The 22,841-nt window shown below is 39.7% G+C and overlaps 1 protein-coding gene across 7 annotated transcripts in view; it reads left to right on the top strand.

Annotated features, from left to right (window-relative positions):
- The window catches only part of DAB1 (DAB adaptor protein 1), a 1,538,943-nt gene that overhangs the window by 1,438,084 nt on the left and 78,018 nt on the right, over nucleotides 1-22,841 (top strand). For 4 of the 7 annotated variants that reach the window (XM_060206274.1, XM_060206273.1, XM_060206270.1 and 1 more), the window contains 4 exons: nucleotides 12,942-13,073; nucleotides 13,682-13,801; nucleotides 14,252-14,290; nucleotides 15,886-15,951. In XM_060206274.1, the coding sequence (XP_060062257.1) occupies nucleotides 12,942-13,073; nucleotides 13,682-13,801; nucleotides 14,252-14,290; nucleotides 15,886-15,951 (357 nt within the window). The remainder of the gene's footprint in view (nucleotides 1-12,941; nucleotides 13,074-13,681; nucleotides 13,802-14,251; nucleotides 14,291-15,885; nucleotides 15,952-22,841) is intronic. The other 3 variants (XM_060206276.1, XM_060206275.1, XM_060206272.1) reach the window with 2 other exon arrangements.

Genomic DNA, 22,841 nt, shown 5'->3' with positions numbered 1-22,841 from the left:
TCTTTCTGCTGACTGTGTCTAGGTAATTTATTCTTCTAAGTTTCTGTCTGGCATGCAGGACTCAGTGTGACCAAGGCAGAGGTTGATGTCAGGCTGGTTCTAACATAAAAAAGTAATTTTCCATTACGCATAATGACCTCATTTCTGCAGTGACTTGTGGCAAAGCATGCTGTTTCATTTTCATTCACTTGCACTCATTTACCCACTTGTTACAATAATTTTACAGCATAAGTTAAATGTTGAAATCACTGGTTACATTACTAAACACCTCCAATGGTTATTAGGACCCTCCATGCAGAAAGAAGCAGAAATAAAAACAAGAATTTTAGGAGAATGAAAATACAGGCAGTTGAAGGATATGCAAAACTATATTCCAAGTGCGCAGAGTCGTCCTGGGGTCAGAACCAAGCATACTTGGCAGCAAGCCAGGGTCTGCTAGTGCAGCTGTGTGGTCTCAGATCTTAGTCTCAGTTTCCCCAACAATAGAAGTAGGGGAAATGATATGGATGGTTTTCAGAAGAGCAAAATAAAGAAGCATTTATGTGGATTGCCTGACAAGGCCTAGCACATAGTAGGCACTCTATAAATAGTACCCTTTATTCATAGAGTAAAAATAATATGTGCATCCTTTTGTGTATTGGCAGAATTCAATTTGGAATTCTTTTCCCCATCAAAGTTTCAAACAAGTAAATCATCCCTATATGTTTTTCATTCCCATATTATTATTTAAAGTAAAAAGGGGCTGGCTTATGTTTATTTATGTGGGTTTTGTGAATACAAAAGTCAACAAAAGAAACTGGCAGCTCTATCTCTAAGAATTTTTAAACAGGAGGGTCTTCTTAAATACCTCCCTGGTGTTTGGGGCTGCTGGTTGCCTGTAGTGGACTTGACAAAGGTCTTTTGTCGGTAGCTACGTTCAATTATGCCAGTGAATATAGCTACGTTCAATTATGCCAGTGAAATGTTCAGTGCCTTAGCTTCTTTAGTTCCAGAAAAAGGAAAATAGAACTGGAGATGAAGGAGCAAACTACCACATTTTTTTTTTTTGCAGAAACATGGGCATGTGTTGTCATGAAAATGTTCCTGATAAAAAACATCAAAGAACAATTGTAAAATTTAACCTTTTGCCATAGATGCTTTTATCAGGATTGACCTCGGTAGAGAGGTTAAGCAGTTGATACCTAGATAATAATAACAATATTAGGTGTACTCATTATTTTTTGCAGATAGTTCTAAAATACTGCTTCTAAGTCATAAACTCAAATTAAAACTTTGCTTTCAAATGTAAAATTCTTGGTTCACTGTCATTTTTAATGTTTCATTATTTTTATCGATTGATTAGACAGAGACAGCCAGAAATTGAGGAGAGAGATAGAGAGACACCTGCAACACTGCTTTACCTCTCACAAAGCTTTTACTTTGCTCGTGGGGACCGGGGCTTGAACCTGGGTCCTTGTGTGCTCAACCAGGTGAACCACCACCTGACCCTGGTTCATTGTAGTTTAGACAGAAGCAGAGAGATAGAGTGAAAGACAGACACAGCACCAAAGCTTCCTTCAGTGTGGTAAGGGCTGGGTTCAAGCCTGAGCTGTATGCATGTCAAGGCAGCACACACTATCCAAGTGAGTTATCTTGCCCATCCTAGGATTATTTTTAACTCTTGTGTTTACCTCTCATCTTCATTTCACTGAAAATTGAGCTTTCTATAAAGAATACAATCATGTAATTATTTTATCATAATATATATCCAAAGCAATGTCAGAAGTGCAACTTCAATATTAATACTAGCAATAAAACAGAGAGGCTTGAGTATCAGTTGGATTAACTGAAAACTTAAGCCACCTGGGTATTTCTTGAGTATTCACTTCTTTCTGAGTCTGCTTTCTTCTAAATAAGAATGGCGGTGATCACTGCTCTTTTCATAAATCTCTCTTAAAGTCAAAGAGAACTTAGCTCAAACAATCTTAGTGACAAAAGGAATTCACTGAATTGTATAAATAGAAACCACAGTCTTAAATTTCCTAGGATAGTGGAACCCAGATTCTTAGATGGCATCATAAAGTTTGACACATACTCTTTCAACTCTTCTTTCTTCCCTGGTCACTTAATTTCCCAAGAGTCTCTTTCTATCCCCCTGTGTTTTGGTCACTCTCCATCAGCTCCTAGAGGATCTCTCATTGTCCACCATCTACCATATAATGTGCTAGGTACTTTATGTGGCTTTGCTTACACTTGTCTTAGAAAGGGTTTATTACCATTCCAGAGTTTACGGAACTGAGGTTCAGTGACAGAAGGTGACTTGCCCATGACCTTCAAGTTAAAATGTAGTGATCTAGGAGGTGGCACAGTGGCTAAAGCACTAGATTCTCAAGTTTGTGGTCCTAAGTTCAACCCCTGGCATTTCATGTGCCAAAATGATGGTCTGAGGCTTTTTCTCTTTCTCTCTCTTATAAATAAATATATCTTTTAAAAAGAAAGAAACTCGACAGCTAAAAAAAACTATAATAAAATTAAATTGCAGAGTCGTCCACCATACTGTATGCCTTTTGGCAATGGGAGATACAAAACCCAAGCTACTCTGAATATTTGGCAAATAAAAGCAGTTCCCTCTCTTACAGAAACATATATTGGCAACTTCTAAGAGCTCTGCTTGTGTCTCACTCATCTTTATTTCCTGGGCCTTGTTCACCTTGCTTCAGAAGGGCTTCGGGAAATGAATGCAAATTGAATGAGAAGAAAATATAACCCAACACGCTGCCAACTGTAATCATGTTGTGGCCACATCCCTGGTCAAAATGACAGAGAGTTTCTCCTGCAAGCCCAGCATCAGGGAACAAGGGTTCCATGCTGAAGCCAGTTTCCTGTTTCAGGTGGTTTTCACCTCAGCCGAAATGTGCTCCACTGTCACTTTGGTGATTGCTAACTGATTAAGCACACCTGGCTCCACTTAGTCTGTTAGAAAAATTGTAAGACCAAATCATGGGCCTAGAATGCACTCAGATAGTTAACTATCTCAGCTCCCTATTTTTAGGCAAGGATCTACTCACATCCCTCTAGAGCTGTGTATTTGAAACACATATTTAGAAAACTACTAAAAAGAAGACATCCTTTGTAGTTGCTGGCTTGTCATAAAATTTAAAATGGAGTTAAAAGCAAGTCTAGAACAACAACAAAGACATGGGTATTTATTGGATTTAACCTCCTCATTTTAAACAACTGAGGGAATGAAACTGAGGGTAACAGTGGGTTGGGTCCAGGGTTTGGGAAATACTTGGACTCAGAATCTGATGACAGCTTTATTCATTCTGATTATTTATTTTCAACTATGTATTGAGACACTCACAGAGACAACAAAGTGGAATGTGGTTGTCAGGATCTGGGAGACGGGAGACCGGGGGAGTCTGTGTTTATTGGTTCAGACCATCATTTTTGGAAAGTCAAAAAAAAAAATCTGGAGATGAATGATTGTGGTTTTAGAGCATTGTGGATATACTTAATGCTACAGAATTGTACATTTAAAATTGGGCCAGAGAAATAGCTCACAAGGTTGTGTGTATGCCTTACCATGTGTGCAGCCCAACTGCCCTAGTACCACATGGAAGTGCACTCCAGCACTAGGGCAAGCTCTGGTGCCATAGTGTCAATCTTTTAATCTGTGTCTCTCTACATGAGTCAGAAAGTTGCCAGGAGGGGTTGCCTCATGCACCTGGTTGAGTGCATGCATTATAGTGCACAAGGACCCAGGTTCAAGCCCCCTGCAGTCTCCACCTGCAGAGGGAAAGATTTGCAAGCAGTGAAGCAGTGCTGCAGGTGTCTCTGTGTCTCTCTTCCTCTCTTTCTCTCTCCCTTCCCTCTAGATTTCTGCCTATCTATACAATAAAAAGTATATATCAAAATAAAGGAGACCTGAATTGACCAGATTCGCAGCAGCTGACTGGGTAAAACTTGGTGGCTATCAGGGTAGTAGGGATGAAAATATTTCATATAGAGGAACTGATAAAGTGATACAAAACTATATGGCTCTTCCCATAAAAGAAAGGTTAAAATGATGAATTTATAATACACACACACACACACACACACACACACACAAAGGATTGAATCCTTTCTGCAGGTCAGACACTGCACTTGACACTCAAAGTAAAGAGATGAGGGGGAAAAACATTATTTCTTGTATCCTGGAGCTCACTGCTCTGTATATGTATTCACATGCATGATAATAAACTAAACAGTTACCCACATCAAAAAAAAAAAAGTTCAAGAAATTGAGAGGACTATAGCACTGGAACCAGGGCTCCTTTGGCAGCTCTGGGATAGAAGAGACATCTGTGTTGAGGACCAGAGGAGGAGGAATTGAGCGAAGGTGAAATAGTATGTTCAAAAGTGCATTGCATTCAAGACACTGAAATGACCAGGTGATGAAAAGGAAGGGGAAAGCTTGGTGGGAGAGCCACAGAAGTGTGCAGAGACCATAGCAAGAACTTTGCTCTTTTGTTCTAAGAGAATTGGGTAGTCTTTGATGTGTTTCAGGTACTAGATAGCCTTGATTACTTTTGCCAGATGTTCTGTCCATACCTTTACACTATGATGTGACTCCTACAGTAGAGGTTGGCCAGTGTGGATGAGTAGGATACATTCTGGATATAACATCTAAAGCCTGCCACTGGTCATGCGAGTAGAGAGATATGGACACAGTTAATGGGTATTTAGGAGGTAAAATGGACAAAACTTGGGTTGATGGGGGAGGGAGGTCAAGATATAAGCAGAATGTCCCTAAGCTAGTCATCAGATTTACTTAATTTCAGGTATGAAAAGAAAGAAAAATCCTCATGTTTTAGTGTTAATATTTTAAAAATATTTATTCCATTTTGTTACCCTTGTTTGATGTAGTTATTATTATTGTTGTTGTTATTGATGTTGTCATTGTTGGATAGGACAGAGAGAAATGGAGAGAGGAGTGGAAAACAGAGAGAAGAAAAAGATAGACACCTGTAGACCAGCTTCACCGCCTGTGAAGCGACTCCTCCACAGGTCGGGAGCCAGGGGCTCGAACCAGGATGCTTATGCCAGTCCTTGCGCTTTGCGTCTGGAGACCTGTGCTTAACCGTTTGCGCTACCACGTGACTCCCTTCGTGTTAATATTTATTAGTTCTTTAAGACTTACTGAATAACTGCCAGTATTTGATATACTTGATATAAATGAATACAAATATAATTTTAAGTGTGAATAAGCAAAATACTAGATTTAAAAAACATCCCATGACTCAAGAGTACACCTTGTTAAGTGCATTGCATGTTATTTCTAAATATTCTATATATGTGTGTGTATATATGAATGTGTATACTTTATAAAAGCAGAATCACATTAAATATATAATTATTTTTTAATTCAGCAAGGTGCTGAATATTTCCATTAAGAAAATTGTATACATCACCACATTGATTTCCAGTTACTGCTCATTATTTTATCCTATACAAAATGTAATTTCTTCATCCAGTCAGTTACTACTCAACATTTGGGACATTTAAAATTTTTCCAGTTCTGATAGCACATCAGGGAAAATCTTATATTCAAGTTTTTGCCCCTATCTGACATTAGTCTTAGATAATCTGACCTCTATAAGGTGAAAACTAAGATACAAGCTTATGCATGTCTGTAAGGCTTTGTAACCTGTAGCAAATCTTCCCTCTACAGCAGTGGCACCAAACAAACCTTCCATCAATAACAAACACTTAGAATAGTTAGTATGTATATAAACCTTGCCTTGCATTGTTTAAAGCACCTTATATTTTATTATTAAACATTTTAATTTTCCTAACAGAACCACGAAGAGGGTAATATCATCTTCCCCATTTCACACAGGAAAACAATAGCATAGGAAAAAATCTCTTTCCCCAGATTTTGTCAACAGTGGCTAGTATTAAACTGGTATGTTTGTGTTGGGGGAGAGAGGTGGCGTCTCATGTGTATTTAGCCTATTATATATGAGCCAGTATTTTGTTCCAAATATTTTGAGCGATATATCATTCACTTTTTTAAAAAAAATTATATTTATTTTCCCTTGTTGTTTTTTATTATATTTATTATTGTTGTTGTTATTGATGTTGTTGTTGGATAGGATAGAGAGAAATGGAGAGAGGAAGGGAAGACAGAGAGGGAGAGAGAAAGATAGACACCTGCAGACCTACTTCACCGCCTGTGAAGTGTCTCCCCTGCAGGTGGGGAGCCGGGAGCTCGAATCAGGATCCTTAAGCCGGTCCTTGTGCTTTGTGCCACTTTGCTTAACCCGCTGCGCTACCGCCTGACTCCCTATCATTCACTTTTTTATGTCGCTCCAGGGAATGAACTCAGCTTCTCATGTTTGTGTGTTACCATGAGGTGGTCCCCAGGCCCAGGCTTTTCATTTGTCATTTACAGATGTTTGGGGAGATGCGTAGACAGAGGAGAATGTGAGGGTGAAAGAGAAGAAAGATACCGCACATCAGAACATTGTGCCAGCATTGGGAAACTTCCCATGCTGCTGTTCTGGTGCCCTATGTCACTCCTCTACAGGGTAAGAGGAGAGCTGGACCAGGTGAGCTACTTAAAGTCCTCTGTCTCATTATGCATGTAATAAACGGAGAAAGTTTGGGAAATTAGAATGATCTGCCTAGATCTACACATCTGGTAAATAACAAAAGCTTAGATTTGAGTTGGGTTGGGTTCGTTCTGCCTCCCTATTCTTTCCACTGTTAACGCTGCCTCTTTAGCTTGGGACTGAGATGTTTGGAAATTTGAGCTTGCCCTTGAGTAACACTTTGTAAAGATATCAGGATGGGAATTCAGGGAAGAATTCACTCTGACCTGCTCCATTTAGCATTTGATGATGGGGTTCCTGGGAGCTGGTACAGTGCCTTGTTGGCACTGCTCTGCGGCAAATGCATCCAAAAATATGTTAGAAAGAGAAAGGCCTTTATAATGAGCCTGGGCCTCCCTTTGTCTTGTGAGGTTTTAACTACTGTAATTGCCTGTAGTGTGGAGCAGTGTGTTTTTCATGTATCTATTTTTATGCTGTGTCTATCTGCTTATCTGAATTTTCCGTTGTGTTTTGTTAACTCACTTGAGTCCTGGTGGGTATTTTTCTTTGAATAGTATTGCTTCTGGAAAGCATACACCCTTATACACACGTACACACACAATGATAATAATAATATGAAGACTAAATAGAGTAAGATTTATTCTCTTTAAAAAAAAGCTGATGGTAAAGTCTGCAGCAGATGACTTTCTAATCCATACTGTATTTAATTGGCTGTATTGAACCATAGTACAAATTAAGTCTTATCTATAATTTATTCTGTCAGATAGTAACCCCCCCACACACAATTTGATACTTCGTTTAAACATTGGTAAATGGCCCATGGAAATACTAAGGGGGGGGGGATGTAATGGTGATCAGATAATAAACCCTGTATTCACTAAATGAATTTATTGTGGAATGTAGCGAATTAACCTGCTTTAATTACTCAGCATTTATTGAGCAACTACCTTGTTCAGTGTACATCTTCAGATGATTTGCTGCTTTCCCTTCCTTTAATTCCTCAAACAACATTCAGCACATTCTAAAGGTATGGCATTAGGAACAGGAGTAAGACGAAGGAGAACCAGATATGGACCTTTCTCTCAAGGAGCTAATACCCCCAAATTGAAAGAAACACATGTCACCACTATTCTCTAAATGTCTGGTTCTCAGGATCTGAAGGCCTTCGTTTGTCCAGTTCTTTATGCCATCAATTCTCTTTTTGTGGAGTCTCCCTCCCCACCCCCTACCAAGACTCAGTTCAAGGTCAGCTGTTTTTTCTTTCAAGTCTCCCCTGAAGTTCTTTCCCATTCCTACTGAGCCTTCTGAGTCTATATTAACACCCAGTGTTCACCTTTTACTATAAACCTTGGCCTATTTTATCTTACAGTTGTTCATTTCTTTGCCTGCCTGTTTATGAGACTCCAGAATCCTTAAAGGAAGGATAATTATTTAACCAGTTGGATAAATCAACTGGCATGAGCCCTAACACAGATAAGAGGCACTAACAAGTACATGTAGTGTGAGTAACTAGATAAATAGCTCAGTGTTCCACATAATGAAGTGTGAAACATTTTATAGATATACAAATGTATGCAGTCAGATCTTGGAATTGGAGTTATTACTTAGGAAAATGAGTGAATTAGGAGAGATTCCTTGAATGAGTTGTGGTGTGGGAACTATGACTTGAGATACGAAGTAGTTAGAGCTAATGAAAAACGGGGCATAGATTGAGGAGTTCAATCATCAGAAAAAGCTGTGAGTAGGACTAGGAGGTAGTGTACCTGGCAGAGTGCACATATTACTGTGTGCAAAGAACCTGGTTCAAGCCCCTTGTTCCCACCTGCAGGGACAGAGCTTGACAAGAAGTGAAGCAGTGCTATAGGTGTCTTTGTCTCTGCCCCTCTCTATCTCCTCCACCCTCTCAACTTCTCTCAGTCTCTATCAAAAAGAAGAATGAAAGGGAGAAAGGAAGGAAGGAGGAGCATAAAAACTCTGAGAGAAGTGGATTTACTGTGTAAATAGTCAGCCTCAGGGAGAACCTGATGGCAAAAACAAAGCAAACAAACAAGAACAAAAGTCTCATCTCAGAGGTGGGAAAATAGAGAAGCCTAAGGGGCAATGGTGAACTCCTCAGATTATCTGCATCTTTATTTACCTGAAGTTCACTCATGGGAGAAAGGTCAAACTAGAGCAAGGATGTTGATGCCTAAATTGTCTCTGTAACTCTCCCCAATGAACTCTTCAGTTTACAATGTAAACAGGAAAGTTACCCTAAACCTTCTTTTTGATTTATGCTCCTCTATGAACTGAAATACCTACCAGAATTCAGAATAACCCCACTCTGCCTCCTTCTTAAATTATTCCTTCCTCTTGCCTTCCTCATCCTTAACTGTGAGGGAATCATGGTTTTGTTGTTGGATTAAGGAGGCGGAAATGCAAGGAATGATGTTGATTATACATGTTCTGAGTTCTTTTTCTTTCAACTTTCTGTCATCCTGAGTATGAGAATGAGAGAAACCTGGGTTAAACGTTGGTTCTACCACAATTCTTGGAGCCGAGTGTTGATGCACCTGGTTGAGTGCATATGTTACAAAGCTCAAGGATCTGGGTCGAGCCCCTTGTCTCCACCTGCAGGGGGAAAGCTTTGTGAGTGGTGGAACAGGGCTGCAGGTATCTCTCTGTATCTCTCCCTCTCTGTCACTCCCTTCCCTCTCAATTTCTGGATGTCTCTGTCTAATATATATATATATCCTATAAAAAATTCTCTTCAACACTCAACTTGTTGGCAGAAATTATCCCCAAGCAGAGCCCCAGCTATGGTGAAAAGAAAGGAGATTTAATACACTGGTGGGCAAGAGGTCTGGATCACCCCAGGAAGTTCTCTCTGCTGGACAAAGGAACAGCACAGGCTTTTATGGTGTTTTACATCTTGGTGAGAAAGGAAATGAAGACATTGGCATAGTGCAGGCACGTGATCATTGGCCCTGGTGCTACTTAGTTACGAGGTCTTATCTCTTCCAGCTAGGCTAGGTTCCTCCCTTGTTGTCCTGCTTAGGAATGCAGAGGGAGGAGGTACAGTACATCAGACACAAGGGAAGCATAAGCTTATATTCATCTATTTTCTACTTCAAGCTCTTTAATGAATAAACGCAGAGTTGACCCATATTAAGGTTCCTCTGACTCTAGCTGCCTTTGTGCCGATAAAAATCTTCTTGAAGATCTGGAGTAATTTTGAGATCCAGTGAATAATCTTTTTTTTCTTCAAGATTCTCTGAGTTGCTAAAGTGAGTGTGGTAATCCAACAATGAATGGGATTAGTGGGGTTCTAATATGCTTGCATTTCCAAGTATTATAGGTGCGTGGTTAAAGTTAGAGGAAGTCGAGACATACCCATAGACTCCTCGTTTCTAAATGAATGAGCCACTTTCAGATTGGAGCAATCCACTTTTAACATACCATAAAATTAACTATGGGAAAAGATAATGTCATAAATATCTTTAAGCACTTCACGCACACACAGTGCTATATTCTGCAAGGCGATATTAGGTATCATCAAGCATTAAAAACGTTTTGATTTCAAAAGACTTAATGAGGAGTTCCAGATAAATTAAAACATCTCCATCTGCTGTCTTGCATAGTAGGTGATATTTTACCATTGCACAATCATCTCCAAATTTAATTCCACCAGGAAGGCTTCTAATCGCAGTTTAATTTTAGAGCAATATTCCACTTGGCAATCAATAAGGTACTGTCGTCAAACTTGGATTTAATCGGAGACGTGGATAACATTCTACACATTATTCAGAGAGAGAAATACTTTCAGGAAAGAGAGAGATTGAGAATGTCTTTGTCTTCCACTTCCCCCAGCTGCATACCATTCTGGTTCACAAAAGCCTATAAATCAATACCCCCATGTTGTGTGAATATAAATCTCATCAATTTTGCATCATTAACACCATGAAAAAGCTACTGTTCTTTGAGCAGTTTTCCTCTGCTATCTAAATATGCCCTCTTAATAAAACAAGAATAAATGGAGCCTGATTGTTTCACTAACAAAGTCTTTATTCTTCACTAACTTTATTTGTGTCAAAATCTAGGAGAATTATATAGTTGTCTTATGGTCACTTGGAGGTTAGGATGGCAGGGCAGTGACACCAGTCTTCAATTAGGATGTCCACAACTGGCTAGCAAATGGCTAGATTCTTGAAAGTTAAGATGAGGTAGCAAGTTCTACTACAGCATTGATGTATAAGACCATAAATCTGGCAGAAGAGGGTGGGAACAGAGGTTTTGGGAGGTCAAGGCCAGTGATTCCTAACTAAGGCAAGAACCATTATGTGAGCCAGATAACACTGTCTTGAGATATCTGAACTGTATTGTGTGACATCTAATCACTAATGTGTCCAAGGGTGCCAACAGAAAAGTTCACTTGGATAATACCCTGTTTTGCCATGTGTGCAACTTGGGTTTAAGCCCAGTTCCCACTGCATTGAAGGCAATTTTGGTGCTGTAGTCTCTGTCTCTATTCTCTCTCTAGCTTTCTGCTTCTCTATCTTTGCCACCCTGTATATATCTTTAAGAAAAACAAACAAGTAAACAAACAAAAACGTATCTGGGATAAGAAATGGGAATGGGGGGCGGGTGGTGGCACACCTGGTTGAGCGCAAATGTTACAAGGCACAAGGACCCAGGTTCAAGTTCCCTCTCCCCACCTACTGTGAGGAAGCTTTACAAGTGGTGAAACAATGATGTAGGTGTCTCTCTGTCTCTCTTGCCCTCTCTGTCTTCCCCTTCCCTTTCAATTTCTAACTGCTTCTATCCAACAAATAAAATAAAGATAAAAAAATTAAAGAAATGGGAATGGGACCTTAGAGAACATTCAAGTGATTACTTATATTTCCATACTTAAATTTCCTTTGCTCTACATTTACATTTAACATTTCCCTTCATTCATGGGCTCAGTAACAGGGAAGATTGTATCCACCAATGAAAAAATAATAGATGCATTCCTAATAACCCATATCCTATTTTGAACCAGAACAAATTGCTGCTAAGATAATGGAATCAAATATCAGTTGGACTTTTACAGAGTTCTGTTTACTGAGGTTTACTCTAAATAGGTTAATATAGGAAAACCACACCCCTAAACCTCTCCCACCTATCAAGATAGTAAGCATTATTTGTTAAAGCTTAGCTCATGGAATCAGTAAGGGCATTTTTCAATAGAATTTCAAATAAGCAATCCCAGTTTACTGTAGTTCAATCACTCTGGCCCAGGAACCAGTGTAAGTATTAGGACAACAGAGACAAGGAAGAGAGAGCCTAGTAGAGAAGACAGACAAGGGATTTAGCAAATATATATACCAGAGAAGGAAAGTATCTGGAAGGAGGCAACCAGTGAGCTGTATATGAGAGACTTACCCTGTCTTTCTGTGTCACCAAAGACTATGAAGTTCTAAGGAAAGCCCAAAGAAGGAGGAAACTTATTTGCTGGGAGAGAGAAGGCTAACCTGGGCCAGGGGAGCTTTTGTAGAGCTGACACTATTTCGTGTACTAATCCCAAAAGAGAAAGGAGTCAGCAAAGTATTGCGTTGTCAGAAAAAAATCATGACACACTTTGGCATAGAAAGATATAGAAAAATGGTTCATGACTTTTATGACAACACAGTTAAAAAGAAAGAAAGAGAGGGAGAGAAAGAGAGAGAAAGAAAAGAAGAGAAAAAGCATTGCAAGCATACATAGTGACCAACCCATGAAAAGCCTCCAAGACAAGAGGGTTTAAGATGAGACAGAGAAAAGAAAAAGTATTTGTTCCTCTATCCCCATCTATTGGGAATTGTTGTACTGCTATCAATCTATGGTGCTCTGAGTGTGGCTGGTGCCCTTGGAAGGTGTACAGTGTTATGTCTTCCACCAGGGAAGCTGAGGCCCTGGGGCTGTACGTAGTACATTATTGGGTTGTCAGAAAAATCACAACCTATTTTTTTTCTGTTTATCTATGCAAAAATGTGCCACGACTTTTTCCGATCACCCGATAAATCTCAAGCCAGAACTTAGACTGCGTCGTGAAGAAAGAGTTAGCAGAAGCCTACATCGCTGACTCAGACTGACTGACTCTGGCAAACGGAAGGAAGCCACCAGCACAGACGCTCATGCAGCAGATGAGCAGTCCTGTTTATCTCCCTGGTCACAGCATTAAGACCATAGAGGAGAGCCTCCATTTCTCAAGGGCAGGCACAGCTCTTTTCCCTTCCATCTGGACCAAGCAGCTTTTCCAAAGCCCTTCGGGCCTATTCACACATAGCTGAAACACATTTCTTATTGATCAACAGCTCGAAGGAAAAGTCCCCGGAAATATGCTCTTCCTTTTGTCTCTGACAGGCCCTTCAGCATCATCATGCTGTTCATGAAATTTCCTACATCGCAAAGGACATCACAGATCACAGAGCCTTTGGATACGTGTGTGGGAAAGAGGGGAATCACAGATTTGTGGCCATAAAAACAGCCCAGGCGGTAAGTAGCCCCATCTAAGGAAAACACCTTTTCTTGTCACTATAGGGGTTAACACAGTCCCTTTGCTGATTTCCGAAGACCCACTCTGATGTGACTGATCAGGTCCCCAGCTAGAAAGAATAAACAGCCTTAGAGCAAGGAAACATGCTCATGCCATCCAGTTCTGTTGTTGTGATTTTTTTTTCCTAATGGATATTGTGTGACGACTAATTATTTTCCATTCTGATTAAGGTGGATGGAGGCACAGTGTACAAACAAGTTTCCTTGTGTTCATAGCTTCATTTAAAAAGAAAATAAGAGAAAACAAATAGCTATTTTGCATAAGTCCTACCCTAATTTTATTGTATTTGAAATTACTAATAAATAAAAGCAATGTCTTTTCTGTTTATGATTACTGTGAATTTGCAAATATAATTAGTTGAAGAAATGAACTTTAGCCTAGATGCAATTTGCTAGAGCAATATAAACAAGGTAGAATTAATTAAAGATGGAATGCTTTCAGTTTGATAGAAAAAAGGGAGGACTATGGGTTATGGTGCTCAAAAATAGAACTTGGTCTCTGCCTCTCAGTACTGTTCATTAGTACACTTTGCCACCTTTTACTCCAGGCTGAACCTGTTATTCTGGATTTGAGAGATCTCTTTCAACTTATTTATGAATTGAAGCAGAGGGAAGAATTGGAAAAAAAGGCACAAAAGGATAAGCAGTGTGAACAAGCTGTGTATCAGGTATACCTGTGAATTTATCTTGGTACCAAATGAAATAGGATCTTAAAGTAAACAGATGTGAAAACTGACAGTCAAGATTTCTCCTCCTGCTACCAAGTAGAAATGACAATGAAAGTTTCCTGTGGAAATTGCAGGCACCAGGAGCAAGCCACTAGAAACTATCCCTTGTTCTCTGAAATTCTAGACTTATTAGAGGACGTGTAATACTGAGTCAGGAGGAAGATTTCAGGGGAGGAAAGCTGACGCAATACATTGGCTTTCGTAATTGTTGCAAACAGGAGTGGGGGAGTTACAGAGGTTTTCTTTTTATTCTGTGTGTGTTCTGCCTTAATGACCCACTGTCCTCTCCCACACAGAACTGGTCTCTTTACTGTCCTGAAACTTAACAGTCTCACATCTTTTCCTTTATCTCCTTTGCTTTGCACCCTCCCTTCCCTCACTCTGCTGTAGACAATTCTGGAAGAGGATGTTGAAGATCCTGTATACCAGGTAATTTCTGAAGCGAGTTCGGTGTTGAAGTTTAGGAATGGCAAAGCCTGTAGTTGAACCATTTTGTCAGAGACCTGCAGAGCCTGGAGAGGGACCAACATGATTTCTTAGGGTAAGGGCTGCCAGGTCCTCCAGGAGTGAATTTCCATAAAAATGAACAGAAGTTTGGCTGACATCTCTCACTGGGGATTTGGAGATGGGCTTCTCCTGTCTCGCCCCTCCCACAGCCCCCTCCACAATCTGTAAAAGTTTGATCCCAGGCTTGAATGTATTCAAGAGTCTCTTGAATATTCTGAATTCATTAGAGAGAGTGTGAATAATGAGGTGACTGCTCTGAGTGAAGAATCAGAGATGGGGAACTGACATTTTGGTGACATTTGAACACGAAGCCAAAGGACAATTTGTAAGCTTTAGGACTCTGAGAAGAGGTCTGTCTTGCCCTCAGTCCTCAGGGCTGCTTTTCTGCTAACCTGCCTCACACTATCCAGGCTGTGGCGAAGAGGAAAAGGGAATGCTTAAAGACATCCTAACCTTCAGCTTTCTCTGGACTCTCTCCAAGTTTGCAGCTCAGGGTTGGATACAGAGAGGGCTTTTCTTGGGTTCAAGTATGTGTTTTACTTAAGATAAAGAAAAAAGAAAGAGAAAGAAAGAAAGAAAGAAAGAAAGAAAGAAAGAAAGAAAGAAAGAAAGAAAGAAAGAAAGAAAAAAGAGGAGACTCTTCCCCTATGTAATTATTCCCAAAGACAATAGGAAACCAAGAATGGATTTAATGAACATTAAAATAAAGTCATGATAAATATATATTTAACTTGGGCCTGCATGGGTCATGTAGGTGTGTACATCACATATATGTTATACATAAATACATTTTTCACACTGAAAATGAATATGAAATTATATGATTATGGATGTGGAAAGTAGTCTTAAAGGAATCAGGTGAAGTAGAAGTATCTATGTATAACAAGGCAGAGCCAAAGATGGACTTTAGAGCCTGCCCTGACTTTCTGACAGCAAGGATTTGTTTATAATGTGATTTCAGCTTACTCCTGGCTAAGTGGTCCAGCTTTTTGAATGGTCCAGTCCATTAGAGTCGGAGGCATGCACATGGAGAAGTTGATTTTCACTGTAAAAATTCCTGTGTGCTAAAACTGAACATCATGGGGTGAGGATGTTTGGAACTTCCGAGCTGTCCAGTTGACTTTGGACCCTGGCCATGGGAAACAAAGGGAGGTGAACCCTGTAAACTAAAGCTGACAGAATTTGAAATCCCTGGCCTTGCCATTCAGTACGTTCAGCTCAAGTAGACTTACTGATGCTAGGTATTATTAGATGAAGAGGTTAAATCTCTAGAAAGATCTGCAGGGGCACTATGCAAACTAAATATCAGGCCTTTGCCACTTTGTGTAGAAAAGGTTGGAGTGTGCAAGGTCTGTTTGGTATTTCAGTAATTCACTTGTCTCTTGACAGTGTTTTCTCTTGTTCCTGTTCCTTTAATGCTCACAGTGATTTGTATCTTGAATTCCAAATGCTTTTTTTTTTCTCCTCTCTTTCTTTTTTCACCTCTGACCTTTCTTCTCTGGCCGCTCCCGTAATAGTACATTGTGTTTGAGGCTGGACATGAGCCCATCCGTGATCCTGAGACAGAAGAAAACATTTATCAGGTATAAAACTGTTTGCCTGTCTTGCCATTGCACCATTGCCAGTAACTATACTGTAGCATCTGGGGGCTCTATCTTCACATGGTTCACAGAGCAATTTTCTGCTTATTCTGGGCTTGCCAAAATACCTTTATGAGAATCAACTTCGAATTCTCCTTGCAGTTTAACCAAACAGTCTCACTACTGTTGTGCTTAATGGTCAGTTGTGTATATAACTTTAATGTATTGCTATTATTTTTAGTAGCAGTCTAATGATGGCTTACAACATTTTAAGATTTCAATGAGCATAATTTCACACCCTACCTCCCACCAAAGCCCTGTGCTATCTTCCTGCCTCCTCAGATAACTGCCATAGTTCTCAGAAAGTCAGCAGTTTGGCTACTTTAATAACAATAATAATAGTTGGAGTAATAATGCTAATTCTCAATAATGTCAGTTTCTATTTTACGAAATTAAGCTGTTAGGGAGAAGCATTGTTTATAAGATAGCAAAGCCCTTCATTTCTCAAAAGAATGTGCTTATCACACTTCTCTAAGGAGCCAAATGTCTTAGTGAAAATGAAGTCCATATTTTAAAAAATTGGGAACAACATGGAGAACCTTAAGTCATTTAAAAAACTATTTTAATGAATAATGAGAATCTCAGTTTATGAGAACATGCTTTTTTTTTTCTGTACAGTTTTTGGCACAAGAAAGCATTGTGTGCATGTAGACACTAAATATGTAGATGAGTCTATGAAAGAGTCTGCACTTGGTAGGCCTCATGACCTAGAACTCATTGCATTCTTAATTATAAGAAAGAGAAAAGCCAAATCATTTGCTATTAGTAAATAAATATAAGGAGTATTTAAGTCAAGAAAATAAAATATCTTTACAGAACAAAAAAAAAAAAGTTTAACTAAAGGTTTTACTCCTTCCTAAGGGAAAGTAAATTAATACCTTTTAAATGTCATTAATGGGACTTCATCACTCAGAGGCCTACTTTTCAGTTAGGACAGAGATGGAAAGAGAAAGGCTGAGTCAGAGATAGAGACAGACAGGGAAAGAAACCATAGCATTCAAGCTTCTCCAGGTGCAGTGGAGTTCTGAATTTGAGCCTAAGCCATGTATATAACAAAGCAATTAATCTCCCAAGTGAGCTATCTTGCCAGTCTCTTAAATGTACTTTTAAAACTAATTTAATTTTCAGAAAACACTATCTAGTGGCATTAAAACTCCACTTTTATGAGAGGAAACTGAGACTCAGAGAAGTTGAGCCGCTTCCTCGGGGCTGTATAAATGTTCAGCACTGAGATCAAACCCAAGCATGTGTGTGAAGGCAAAACATCCCATCCCCCACCCCCAATTCTCATCAAAGAGTCTGAGTAATTACAGCACAGAAACACATCAAACAAATAAGATGACCTCCAATTTTTCTCTAATTAGAATTTCAGTTTTAATTTGAAATATAAACATCATGGAGGGAGGAAAAAACTTAATGTACTTAATAAGTGATTTTAATTTTCTTAATTTACTTAGTTGTGTAGTCTGTTATTCTGCCTCTGGCATGCATTACTTGTGTAATAAAAGTAAAACATAAATGTGCAGAACTCTAAATGGCTAAAGTGTAATATTAATTTTGCCAACAACTTGTTTTAAAGTCACCCCAGTGGAATAATAATAATCCAAGTACCTTCCATCCACTGGATCAATATAGATTCTATTCAAGTCTAAAATTGTACGGTGAGATATTACCTAGAATCTGTCTTTACACAGTTGTGTATTTATACCCAGTGTCATTTTGTTTTAAATATTTATTTATTCATTTTCCCTTTGTTTTTGCCCTTGTTGTTTTATTATTGTAGTTATTATAGTTGTTGTTATTAATGTCTTCGTTTTAGGATAGGACAGAGAGAAATGGAGAGAGGAGGGGGAGATAGAGAGGGAAGAGAAAGATAGACACCTGCAGACCTGCTTCACCGCTTGTGAACCGACTCCCCTGCAGGTGGGGAGCCGGAGGCTTGAACCGGGATTCTCTCACCGGTCATTGTGCTTTGCGCCACCTGCGCTTAACCGCTGTGCTACCGCCCGACTCCCATCCAGTGTCATATTTTTAAACACAACCTTGAGTGTCTCAATTTAAGGCCAAAGAAACCATTTAACCATCTAATGAAAAGAGAGAATCTTTAGAAATTGGGCTTTTCAATGTAGGGCACTTGTGAATACTAGTTACTAGGATTCCCATTATACCTTCAGGGAAGCACAGAAGGCCTACCTTAGTATACTGAGGGAACTGAATTAGGTAAATAGAGACCTGGGTTCTGGTTTTGTTCCAGGCTTTGGATGAGTTGTAGTGGGCAGGATGCCTGCCCTCTTTAAGTCTGTTATCCCAAAATGGAATGGAGCAGTCTATTCTCTCTGCCTCACTTATTGGTATGTGAACAAAGCAAGTTCATGAGAATGGAAAGAGAAGATGCCATCCTGGGTCACATACTCAATGCACAGCATGAGTAGATTCAAGATCTCTGGCTCAGCCAGCTCAGCCCCTCAGCTTCTTGATCAGAATCCTTTTTTTTTTTTTCCTTTGGGCTTCAGTTTAACTCATCTGCAAAACAAACAAATAATATTGAAGAATCTGTCTGGCAAGGCCCCTTTCTGTTCTTGGGTACTGGTGCCTCATCATAGGACAGAGATTTCAGGCATTCACAGGCTTACTTTTTAAAAAAAAAAAAAAATTAATTAATTTAAAAAAGGAGACATTAACAAAACCATAGGATAAAAGGGGTACAACTCCACACAATTCCCTCTGCCAGATCTCCGTATCCCATCCCCTCCCCTGATAGCTTTCCTATTCTTTATCCCTCTGGGAGTCAGGGCAACGCTATTGTTAGGAAAAGGGTGATGGGGTGGGAAGGGATATATATTAGAGAGAGAGAGAGAGAGAAGAAAACTTTGGTAACATTTATTGAATGCTAACTGTGGGTTAACTGGCCCTGTACATGAGGCTTATCTGCAGTATCTTATTAGTTCACAACCCTCTGTGATTTTAAACAATTCCCCAGTGACATTTGACAAAAGGAGGTAACTTGCCTAGGGTCACAGAAGTGGCACAGCGTAGCATATCCTAACACCCAGTTCCCGCTGACCTCCATAAAGGAAGAAAAAAAATCATGGGGCTCCTTTCAGCTAGCAGTTGCCTGATTCTACATTTCACAGTTAGATTCAGTATGTGTCTCCAGTCCCTATCTAAAAATCACACTTGTTTAAACAGTCCTTTCCTGGGATCTGCCTATCAGTCTGTCTGTAACAAGATGATATCATTTAAGGTAATGAATATTTTATCACCCTCTGTTGGAAAGCCTTTGCTTCTTTTCCTCTCTCACCATGCCAGTTAGGTGGGCCTTAATTTGCTTTGCAAGATATAAGCTCTAGGATCCAAAGATAAGGCTGGGTTTTTAAGGATTCCTATTAGGAGTCAGTCTCTGTTTCTCTCCAAATATATATATGGTGGTAGAGGAGATTGAACCTACCACCTTTGATGCTCAGGCATTAGAGTTATCAGTCATTTTAAAGCAACAGAGAACCTCACAGCACAAAGTATTTCCGTACCTCACTTATTTTGATCCTTTTAATAACTCAATGAGATAAAAACCAACTACAACGACTATTTTAAATATAAGGAAACCCAAGTCTTCCCAACTTAAATGGTAGGTTCAAGGCCAGAGCCTCTGATTTTTAAATCCACTGTTTTTAGCACCTTAACAAGCTTCTAATAAAAGTAAAATTGCATTTTCCCTAGAGGCATTCTCCAAGTTTGTTCATTTGAAAATCATATTTAATCACCCAAGGTATGTCAAGGATTGCTATTTTAAAATGATGCCTCCACTTCCATGTTACCCAGCCTATATATTGTATCTCTATGACTACTAGTAAATACTGCTGAATTAAAATCATCCTGCCTATGAACAGTACTTAATGTTTGGGTTTTAGACTTATTTCACATCTTAACACACTCATTCAAAAGTGCTATGTGCCAATCACACAGGAATGTGATAGGGACAACATAGTGTCTTCAGTCAAGATTTTAATATGTAACCCCTGGGGTATTCAGGACAATCAAGTGAAGAAACTGCAGCTCAGGACACAAAATGCCCTTGCTGAGGTCACACAGTTTATGGTAGAGCTAGAATGAGACACTGGATCTCCTTTTCTCTCCTCTTGTCTCCTCTCGTCTCTTCTTGTCTCCTCCCCTCCTCTCCTCTCCCCTCCCCTCTCCTTTCCTCTCCTCTCTCCTCCTCTTGTCTCCGTTACTTTTACTTTTTTATTCCTTCCTTTCTCTTCCTTTTTTTCTTTCTCTCCCTCTCCCTCCCTCCCTCCCTCCCTCCCTCCCTCCCTCCCTCCCTCCCTCCCTCCCTCCCTTCCTTCCTTCCTTCCTTTCTTTTGTTGTTGTTATAGAACTGGAGTCTTACGGGCTGGTATACATGCATAATTTTACTTCTCCCATGACAGAGAGAGGAAGAGACTCCACATCACCGAAGTTTCCCCCAGTGCTGGTGCTTGAACCTGGACCAAATACATGGCAAGCAAGGCACATGTCCCGCTTGTGCACTATGTCTCTGGCCATCTACTTCATTTGAAATCAGAACTGGTTTCAGTCTAGAATAAGTTGCTGAAATGATCTACAGATCAGATGAATCAGCTATAGACAGACAAGAGAGCCAGGATCAAGATTCTTTTGAGTCTTGATTTCTGTAGCACTTTTGCCAGTGTTCTCCTCACAGTACAAACCTGGTAAATATAATACTTAGCTATTTCTTCCATGACCATTATCTAAGGTGAGGAAACAAGGATAGTAAAATACTCACCTTGTCCTCAGCAAGCTGGCAAAACAGTGGGAAGGCAGAGGTGCGAGCAGGTGGCTGCATGAGACTTGGCAGGTCTGGTGTGGATAAAATACATATTACACTCTACTTCAGTGACCTGACTACTTTTCCACCTCCCCCAGAAAGACAGGGAACTTTGAGTAATCAAGGCCCTTATTCATCTTGTTCACCGTCACTGTCCCAGACAAAATGCAATACCTAACACTTCATAGATTCTTAGCAGCTTGTACTTTTTCGTGAAAAGAAGCACCAGAGGTTACCAGAAGACAGATGAAGACTCCAACCAGGCCTTCTGAGTGAGATTAGGCCCCCAAGAAGTTGTCCTGACTGAGATAAATCTTCAAGGACAAACAGGCAGATTGCTATCTCACCCATGGGAGAGAGCCAAGTCAAAAAGCTTTTTCAATTATGCACAGTCTGGGCTTATCCACCCCACCACTTCTCCATTGGCAGGAATAATTGAGAGTCAGCTGCACTTCAACTCGCTAAGTGCCCATAGTGAGTAGTGAATTACAGGTAACAAGAATGTTGTTTGCTCAGGAGAGAGTAAGCTAGTAAAAAATATGAAGACTGCCAACTGCTTGGTCCTCCTTAACAAGGACTCTGTACACAGTTTTAGGGGTATCATTTTTGGTGGAACCCTGTTATCAGGAGCAAAGATATCACTTTCTTCATTAGCTACCTGCAAACCCAAGTTTGAAAGAGGAGCTGTCAAAGTGCATCTTCCACACAGTTGTGCTCTCTGAGTCCTGTTTTCTGTAGAAATATACCTGAGCTTCTGGGAGTGCAGAATGTGATATCCAAGGAAAGGGAGAACCCCAACCAGCTGTGGAGACTGGGAGTAGAAGTGAAATTGTCATCTACACAGATAGTGGCTAAAGGGCAAGTTTCTCAGACATAAAATCCTACCTGGCTCCCCTGCTTATCTACTTTACAAAACCCCATTCCAAACCTCATTTTCTTCCTATGTGTCATGGGGACAATTGTTATCATCACCTGATAGACTTTTTGGAGTTTTATATGAAAAACGTAATAGAAAATTCCCTGTCGATGTTAGCTTTGTTCATAGTCAAATGTGTTTGATAGCCAGAAATAACTGGTCTCATCACTCATAAGGTTTTATGGAATTTTTACCAACATCTCTGAGTCCCACTTTTTACTGTGTAAAGGGGAGACATCATTATACCAACTGCTTAAGTTTGTTATAAGGATTTTAAGTAGACCATTGAGAGAGAAGATGACAGGAAGACTCATCTCAGAGTCTTCCTTTCTAAGGAGAATGGTCTAAGCCTAAAAGATAATTTTGCTTTTTTTTCTTCTCTACTTTCCTCCATGGTACATTTACATATGATGAATGTTCATTGTCTGTGGGTCTATGCCAGCTCTTTAAGGATCTCTCTGTCTGACAGAAAGAAATACAGGTTGCAGACAGTTACCAAAGCTCTACAAAGCAGATCCAGTTCACAATACAGCTGTGAACAAAATGGTGCTGGTTGCTGGGGGAAAATACCTCTTGGCACCTTTCAGTCTGCAGTGTTTCAGCGCAAAGCCCTTGATTGATTCCACAAAAATATTCAATGGATCTGCTGTTGAAACTATTATATATTCACATATATAATATACAAGTGACATAGGAATCTATCTAACATTTTACCATATTAGAGTACCTAATGTTTTTGTTTGTCTGTTTGTTTTTAACTTTACTAGTTTCTCTTTTTTTCTTCCTTTCTTTCTTCATCTCTTCTCCTACCTGGGTTATCCCTTGGGTGCAGTGTCTGTATGACAACTTCACCATTCCTGGCGGTCTTGTTACTTTTTTCTATTTTTATAAAGGTAAGAGAGACAGAGAGAAGAGTCACCTCTACCCCAGCTTGGGAAGCTTTCTCTCAGAAAATGGGGAACCAGACCTTGAACTCAGGTCATTTTGAATGAACATGTGTGCATCCTACTTAGTGAGCCACCGCTCGGCCCTTTGTTCACTATTTTCATATTTGTTTTTTTATTATCTAATGGAAAAGCAGAACCAGTATCT

This window comes from Erinaceus europaeus, chromosome 13 (genome assembly GCF_950295315.1).
Source record: "Erinaceus europaeus chromosome 13, mEriEur2.1, whole genome shotgun sequence".
NCBI classification, from domain to species: domain Eukaryota; kingdom Metazoa; phylum Chordata; class Mammalia; order Eulipotyphla; family Erinaceidae; genus Erinaceus; species Erinaceus europaeus.
The sequence above is the reverse complement of the archived record's forward strand: the minus strand, read 5'-3'. Positions and strand labels throughout refer to the sequence as shown.